The sequence below is a fragment of the Cucurbita maxima genome, unplaced genomic scaffold (genome assembly GCF_002738345.1).
Source record: "Cucurbita maxima cultivar Rimu unplaced genomic scaffold, Cmax_1.0 Cma_Scf00025, whole genome shotgun sequence".
Classification (NCBI taxonomy): Eukaryota; Viridiplantae; Streptophyta; class Magnoliopsida; order Cucurbitales; family Cucurbitaceae; genus Cucurbita; species Cucurbita maxima.
Genome location: NW_019272041.1, coordinates 1228994 through 1238227, shown reverse-complemented (window position 1 = coordinate 1238227; position 9234 = coordinate 1228994). Strand labels below are relative to the sequence as shown.

Sequence of the window (9234 nt, the reverse complement as noted above, 5' to 3'; positions counted from 1 at the left end):
ATCCCTTGAGAATGTTTTTTTTTTTTTTTTTTGTTAAATTTATTTTGTATAATTTTTTGTTCTTCACTCTTGTAATCGAAGGGCAAACAATTGTATTTTGGTCAATCTCAACAGGTTAGGTCGATGACTTTTGACATGATTTTTGTATTGTGCCCGTTATATATCACCGTCAGTCTCATAATTTTAAAACGCATTTATTAGGGGAAGGTTTATACACTCTTATAAGGTATTCTTTGTTGTTCTCCTTTCCAACTGATATGAGATCTCATAATAGTTATGGAATCTCACTATGTTCTAATTTACTTAGATGTCATTGAATTCAGTTTTATATCTACATCATGCTAGTAGAATAAGAACTTACTGATATGTATCATGCGGATGATATCTTCTTATTATTTTTGTTATTAATCCTTTTGTTGTTCTCACAATTCATCAATTTCCCAACATCTTAATCTTAATTTAGTATGTGTCATAGAAGTAAAGAACATGTTTGGCAATTAAAGACATATAACAAAACATACATGACTAAATCTTTGTCACACAATGATTAATTTAAGAAACCAACCGACAAATGACTACAACAATTACAAGTCAAGTGCTTGAAGTTTTCAGCACTCACTAATCGATCAGAACATATCAAACTGGAATTATTCAAACTAAAGAAAAATAGACAAAGGGAAGCACACAGCTTATCTCCACAGAGATTACCACAAAGATATCAATAAGAAATGCAAAACACAGTGATTAATGCCTTAAGCACACTGGAATTCGGAGGGAACCTTCTTTCCACATACATTGACAAGCAAGCTCAAAGAAATGGGAATGTTAATGTTAATACCAAGAATGTTGGCTTTGATGGCTGTGCAAAGACACACGGCTGCTTCGAGGTCGATAAGTCCATCGAGCAGTGAGCAGCATTGGGTGTTCGGCAAGGACCCAACGAGCGCACTGACTGGTCCGTTCAGCAGTTTCGTGCACACACCAAGCTTTAGGGCATCTCTAGGGCAGCTCTTGACTACTGGAGTAGGGTTAGGGTTAGGGTAAGGCTTCGGCTTCGGCTTCGGCTTCGGAGCGTGATCGTCACAGGCGTGGCATACGTTCACAAAGGCGAAGAAAACAAGGTTTAGGACAAGAAAGATGGCAGCATTTGAAGTTCTTTTAGAGTCCATTTTTTTTCCCAAAAAAAGAGGAAAAGAATCAAGGGATCTCTTGAAACTGTTCAATTTCTGGCTTTTTTTGGGTATGAGTGTAGTAGAAGCTGATAGTGTGTGTGTATTTATAGTGAAATGAGGTTTATTTGGTAGCAAATTGAGGGTACTATAATGAGGTATTATGGCCATGTGAGTAAGGGCTGGCATTGTGGATGTGCTTCAGGTTTAGGAATATTTTATAGTTGGTTTTTTGGCACTTTGGATTAGAAGGCTGACCAATTATCAAATTTGAGTTTGGAACTCCCGTGAACCTCATTTTTTTAATCTAATGATTCGTATTGGGGATGAAGAAGATTGTTTTTTCATGCTTCCATCTTGAAGGGGCTTTGAGATCTTCAAAGTTATTGAGTTATTTGTGGTAGTTATTAGTGTTTATCCCATTTTAATGTAAAGAAACCATTCTTCTTTCCCCATCTAATTAACTTTAGCTTTAGCATGTTGTGCTGTTAATATCCCTCGCATTGGAAATAAAAATTTGTAAATGAATTTTTAAGAGAAGATAAGGTATTCCAAGAGTTTAAATATAAAGTGAAATAAGTTGCTAGGAGTTATAGTCAAATCTATGGTCTCGATAATACTATTATGTTTTTTCAATCAATTCATGTATTATAACAGTTAAAGCCTACTGATAATAGACATTGTCGGCTTTAGTTCGTTACGTCTCAATGTCAATCTCATAGTTTTAAAACGTATCTACTAGGGAGAGGTTTTCACACCCTTATAAAAAATGTTTAACAATATATGTAACGGGTCAAAAAGAACAATATCTGGTAGGTGGGTTTGGATAATTACAATGGTATTAGAGCTAGACACTAGACGGTGTGCCAACAAGAACATTGGGATCTCAAGGGAGGTGGTTTGTGAGGTCCCATATCAATTGGAGAGAAGAACGAAATATTCATTGTAAGAGTGTGAAAACCTTTATCTTATAGACGAATTTCAAAACTGTGAGATTGACAATGATATATAATAAGCTAAAACGAACCATATTTATTAGCAATAGACTTGAGTTGTTACATTATATGTTTTCAGATCGAGCGAGTGGTTAAGTGTAAAAACTACATTTTTATAGAGAGAACTTCAAGAATATGTTTATATACATCAACACAAGGGTTTTATAGTTTGAAGAAAATAAGATTATTTTTGTTTGTTAATAAAAACATCTATTTGGAGCCTGGAACAACCACAAAGACAGTGGTACAAAAAATTGACTTATTTAAGATAATTCATGATATTAAAAGAAGCAATTACGATAATTGTGATAGTTGAAGCATAATTATGATGGGTCCTTTGTGTATCTTCTTATATGTTATGGCATTATGTGACAATTACTAAAGATTTAAGAGAAATTAGAGCTTATTGAGGAGTTTGATATTAAAGATTTGAGATCTCCAAAGAAAATAATGGTATGAAAATTGTGAGGATAAAAAGACTGAGAAGTCTATTTACGTCTATATTGAGCATTTTTTCCAGAACCAATATGCTTAAAGTCAAGCAATTAGTACTCATTTCCTGTCACATTTTAGACTATTGTCTCCACATTCAAATGATAAAATTGATTATATTTTTTGAATTCCTTAATATAGTGTTATTAGATCTCTAATGATCCGTGTTTGTCTTGATTTATCCTATGTAATTAGTGCAATCAATCGCTACTTTAGCAATTTTCGTAAAGATCATTGGAAATTTGCGTAGTGGATATCAAGATCGTCACTGACGTTCATTTTGCGTGAGTCATTAGTTACTTGGATTTTGATTATGTTAGAGAGCTTGGCAAAAGAAAATTTCTCACTCGATATATGTTTATAGTTGATGACTCTACTATTAGTTGAAAATCTATTTTATAAATAAATTTGTATTGTTTGCGACCGAGACAGAGTATGTGTCTATTACTGAAACTTTTAAAATGATATAGTTGAGGGGATCGCTCAGTGAACTTGACGAAAATTTACAGATTACTACAGTTCTTTTTTATTACAACTGATATCTTAGATGTTTCATTAAAGGGAAACAATATTGATATCTAACGTTCAACTCTATCGAAAATGAAGGTAGTTGGTAGAGTAACTTTCGATTCTTTTATATCTTTCTTAACTATTCTATCTTCATAACGGCTCTCTCGTTCTCGTTCATATAATTTTGATTCATTTATGCATTCCTTCTTTATTTGAATGTTTACACTGGCCTCAACCACAAGTTCATTGTATTTTTATCCGCTCAAACCACATCGCCTTCACTTGACCAAATGAATCATGGCCCACTCGATTTGGTTCGAAATTGAGATTATCATTGGATAACATTTTATTTTTCATTTATCTTATTCTTATTTTTTATTTTGAAAAGAAAAAACATGTTCGTTGAATGTTTCTCGTGATACTTTTATACTTGCATTAATGATGAGCTCTCTTGTCTCTTTAAAAAATTTAATTAAAAAATAATATTTTCGTCAAAAAAAAAAAATATATATATATACATTGATAGCCTAACGTGTTAGGCTATTTGGTAGATTTGAATATATTTTCGTATGAACTCTTTTATTCATTTAGAAATATCCACCGATTTGTACATTTTTGAATGAACCGACTACATACACATCTCGACTCATTATTTGACTTTCGTTCTCGTCACAAAAGTAAACTCGAAATCATGAACTACAATAATTTGCAGAAAAGTTATAACATTATCAACCTTTTTCACATTTTTATATAAGTCATCTTCATCCAAAAACAGGCATTGAAACGTCCTAATCTCATCTCAAGCAACAACCTTCAAATCGTACACATTACTCAGCTCAACTTTCCAATCAGGACACCATAAAAACAATCTCTGTCTAAGAAATAACCCCTTTGAATCTTTCTCGATTATCGTCAACAATCTTTGCTTCAAACTCGAATCAATTCAACTCATATTATTGGTGGACACAATGCTTTGATTTTGATTGAATGAGCAAATGGCAGGAAATTTTTGTGGCTTGAAATGAAGATGGTTCCACATGGGGAAGAAAAAAGGAAAGCAAATGGGGCAAGTTGCAATACATTTTGGAAGCACTCGTAATTTTGTGAATAAAAACTTTAAAAATGGTGGATCCCATATTGTAGATTCTAAGCTTAGGGTCACCCGTGATACCCTTTTAATTTTCTTTAATATCAAGGAAAGTTTCCACTAGCTAGCTAGATGTCAAATTGGAGCCCAATAATAAAGTAGAGTCTTAACCATCTTAATCTTGTTGATAGCAAAAAAAAAATGGACTCTTTGTTTTGGATTGTTGCTTGGTTCTCAAAGTTTGAAGAATCTTGTTATTGAATTCACATTAGCAATGAGTAGGTTCTAGTTGTGTAGATTAGAATGATAATGTTAACGTTCACACTAATTAATCTGTTTGGAACGGATTCTTGCTAGGCTGGCACAAGTTAAAATAGAATTGTCGTCGTTTGATATATTATTTTTGTTGTACCCAAATGCCACAACCAAAATTCTCTATTCCACTTGTTGTGTCCTAATGCCACAACAAAAAAAATTCTCTGATACCAATTGTTGTAGTGGTAGTAGAAGCAAGATCTATCGCACTCACACACTCACAAACAAAAACTAAACAAAGAGACACAAAACTTACGTAGTTCAAAGAGAAGAAATTCTCCTACATCCACGGGTGGTAGCCAATCATTGTAACCAAAGTGTTTACAACTGTATCTCTCACACTCTCACACTATAAAGTCTCTCAATAAAGTTCCTTCCAATTGTCTCGAGGAAAATATAAAATTACAATGACTCCAACATCTCAAAATAATGCTAGAGAAGCCTTTATATAGGCATAACAATACTAATTCTCCTACATGAATCAAGATGAACTAAAAGGGTTATAAACTAAATGAGAGTTATGAACCTAAATAAAAGAGAATATGAACCAAAATAGTTATGAACTAATAAAAGAGAGTCATGACACATCTTGCAACAATTTTATTTTATTTAGATGTAGATTTTCCTTTTGTTTTTTCATACCAAATTAAAAAATATTTATCTAATAAATATATCATGTCGTGTTTAATTTGTTAAAGTTATGTTTTTTTTTAACCTAAGCCAACAAACGATAAGTAATAGCATCAATGTGATAAATATGGTTTTTTAATTTCTGATACTATTAACTAAGATAATCTATAAAGTGAACCTAACTCAACGAGATAGTTGATATCTATATCATCAACTAAGAATATATATGTTCAAATTCTCTACCTCCATATGAAAGGTTCTTGTATCGTAACATCTCTCCAAATCATGAGGAAGACAGGTTCTTGTTTGTGGTTTACGAGTAAAAATCATAAAGCTTAGAACAAGACAAGAAAAATCAAACTTGAATAATAATAATAAAATTAAAGTCTTTACAAAAATAAATAAATAAATAATAATAAGAACCTTAAAGATCGCCGATTATTGTGAAAATTATTTGTGCATTGACTTGAATCTTAAGGTTTCCTCGACCACATGGCATTGGCCATAATTTTGGAATTGAAAGATGATATACAAATCTCTTTCTTTGAAAAAATGTTAATCTTACTTCCTGAAATTATGGCCTATAAGTCAAACAGATTGAAATTTTTTTAAGCCTAAGGTTTCTTTTTCTTATTGATTTGGATAAGTTGGTAAGATTTGGCATAATCATGAGGTCATCTACAATGTTTGAAGAAATAATTATGAACGAGAATGGTAATGTGGGAGATTAATTTAGGGTCCGAAAACGCTTCTATACTCTTGAAATTTGAAGATTCATATATTTTAGGATGGTTCTCATTCAGATGATGTAGTATTGAGTGTTATATGTCTATTAGCTTCGCCTTGGTTCATTCCCGAACCACATCTTACTAAGAAAGGTATCGTTTTGATACAATTTATAATGTCTCCTACCCGCGATTGGGACTTCATATTCGACACCTCATTGCTTTAGAACATGTTTTGAGCTCACTCGCATACTTCTTACGAAAATTCCTAGAAGGTTACCAATAGTAAATTACTCGAAGTAAAACATGTTGAACTTTGAAGTTCCTCTCTTTGAGACACGGAAAAAAAAAATGAATCTTATTTATATTAGATATTAACTTTCAATTCTTTTAAGTCTTTTTTATCCATTATACTCTGAAGATCGATCGCATTTCAGATGTAGTCTCAATTTATTCATATACCGATCCTTTACTCAGGTATCACATGACAACCTCTCCTACTATGGCCCTACTTTTTCTTTTAAAATAATTCATCAACTACATGCATATTTTAACTAGTATATGCATCAAATCATTAAAATAATTTCCTTTAAACATTATCATCTACTTAAATATTCATTAATTCATTTCAAATTTTAAAATGATATCATAAAAATAACATAGTTGAAAATTGGAAAAAACTTTTCTAATCCAGGTTTAGAAATCAATGCTATCTAACATTGTGACTTGATCTCATAGTCTCCTCCGTTAATGCCATCTTTCAACATAGGTTCCTTATTTTTACCTATAAAAATGTTAAAGGTAAAACTATTGGTAGGTACTCAAACTACATTTAACATAGTAAGTGACTTTGTTGTTGAGGTTAAAAAAGGTTTATGCAGGGACCTACTTTCATGATTATTTCTTGGGGTTCTACTTTCTTTTCCAAGGAAGAGTAAGATTAGATGTACAGTATTTCTCTACACACGATTTACACATGCGCACATGAGTTCATTGGACAGACTCATATACGTACATCATAGGATGGACTATGGGCTAGTGCATGCTAACGCTGCCAAAACAACAAAGAGAAAGGAGCGTGTATCATTTCATGGGTACGTGTCCGTACAAAACATGTTGGAAAAGTACTTTTACTCATGACATACAACATGCATGAGATCTCGCATTTTAAAACATAGTACATGGTTATGATGCATATCATACTTCCATATTACCAACATAACCTTTTTATTAGACATGCATTTGTGTATATGTGTCATCACCCGATTCTTTAGGCTTTGAAACTCAGATGAACTAAAACGAACAAAGACCAAAACCAAATAAAATAAAATATGAAAAAACAACATAATTTAAATTATATTAAAATAAATAAACACCACACTTAAGTACATAAGTTATTCCACCGTAGTATTCTTCAAATTTATTATAAAATAGAAAATAAGTTTGGGATACAATTATAAAATAAAATACAAAATAATCAAATAAAATCACAAATTCATCATTCTAAATTATCCCAATCAAATAAAATCATAAATTCATGATTCAAAATTATCCCTTCTGTGTGACCGCACAACTCTTAAACGCTCTTCCACCTTAACCGGTAGTTTGCAAACACCTACAAAAGAAATGGAGAGGTTGTGTATAAAAATACTTAGTAAGAAATCTACTTGTAACCTCTCATGGTATCCAATTCCCATTAGGTTTTCACAAGTTTTTTTTACGGTAAGGAAGTTCAGGCCTATTTTTACATCTACCTGAGCTTTTATGTAGGTCTAGAAGTTCTATGGACAACCCTTGTGAGTCGCAACTACTTGTGTACTGTTAAATGAAGTCCAATGATAGGACTATTCAAATTTATTACAAAGGAGAAATGAGTTTGGGTTACAATCATAAAACGAAATACAAAGGTGAATTGACGCTCTAAAATAACTCCTCTATGACCCAAAGCTCTCAAACGCTTATCCATCTTAACCGATAATCTGCGAACACTTGAAAAAGAAAGGAAAAGGGGGTGAGTATAAAAATATTCAATATGGAACCTACTTGTGAGCTTTCATAGCATTCAATTCCTATTAGGTTTCCTCGGATATTTCTTTATGGTCAAGGAAGTTTGTGCCTATTCTTACAGCTATTTGAGCTTTTATGTAGGTCTCGAAGTTTCAAGAACAATCATTACTAGTCGCAACTACTCGTGTAATATTAAATGAAATCAATTACAAGACATTAGTGTTCAAATTTATTACAAAGGAGAAAATGGGTTTGGGATACAATTATAAAATGAAATACAAAGACGGATTGACGCTCTGAAACAACCTCTTCTGTGACCACACAACTCTCGAACATTCATCCACCTTAACAAGAGGGGTGAGTATAAGAATACTTAATAAGCAACCTACTTGTAAGCTCTCATCGCATTCAATTCCTATTAGGTTTTCACGAGTTTTTCTTTAGGGTCAAGGAAGTTCGAACCTATTCTTACAAGAATATGAGCTTCTATATAGGTCTCGAAGTTCTAAGAGCAGCTATCGGTTGATTATGTTGGTCTCCACTATAAAAGGGAGGTCGCTCACTTCATCTCAACATTCTACTTTAACTATTTGAAATGAGTCTGAGAATACTCTTTGTGATGCTCAAGACCAGTATTTTAGCTGATCTGGCTTGGATTTGATACGCTTAGACCCTTTCCTCCTAGTTTCAACTCTTTGGAAGCATTTAAGGTCAATACGACTACCTTTTGGCTAGTTAAGATTTTGGAAATGATTTTAAATTATTTATGCATAATTAGGCTTATTAGTTTAAATTATTAGGAGTAAATTTTTATGCATAATTAGGCTTAGCTATTTAAATTATTTTATACAAAATTAGGTGGGTTGATTCTCACATGATTGGACTCTTTTACATAATAAAATCTTACAGAGCAGCATTAAGTAGTACTAGCATCAAGGAGCCGTAGTAGCTTCGATCTAAGCCAACCAAGTAAGTGACTCTACCGTCGTTTGGTTATAATTGTGTGTGCTCGTGGCTTCGCACATGTCATAGACCCGTATTATGAAATGATATGCAAATGTTATGCGATGTGATTGTTCTACTATATTTGATGAATTGATATGCTTAGATATGATCTGTTATGATATATTTTGTTGAAGACATGCTCGGGATATATTATGTAACTATTATGATAATGATATGATTGATATGTGCACGATATGAATTGTTATGTATGGTAGTATGAAAACATTATGATATGATTGACACGTGACATGAATGATATCTTATGATTGACATGTAAAACGACGAACTAGCATGAAATA

The 9234-nt window shown here is 32.4% G+C and overlaps 1 protein-coding gene across 1 annotated transcript; it reads right to left on the bottom strand.

The window, feature by feature from the left end:
* Positions 1-522: 522 nt before the first annotated feature.
* On the bottom strand, positions 523-1267 carry LOC111498533 (14 kDa proline-rich protein DC2.15-like). The gene has a single exon (XM_023149826.1). It carries the CDS (start codon positions 1167-1169, stop codon positions 753-755), a length of 417 nt encoding a protein of 138 aa, XP_023005594.1. The 5' UTR covers positions 1170-1267; the 3' UTR covers positions 523-752.
* Positions 1268-9234: the final 7967 nt, after the last annotated feature.

Excerpts from the sequence above, each read along its gene's own strand:
- LOC111498533 (XM_023149826.1), bottom strand. The coding sequence starts at position 1,169 with ATGGACTCTAAAAGAACTTCAAATGCTGCCATCTTTCTTGTCCTAAAC.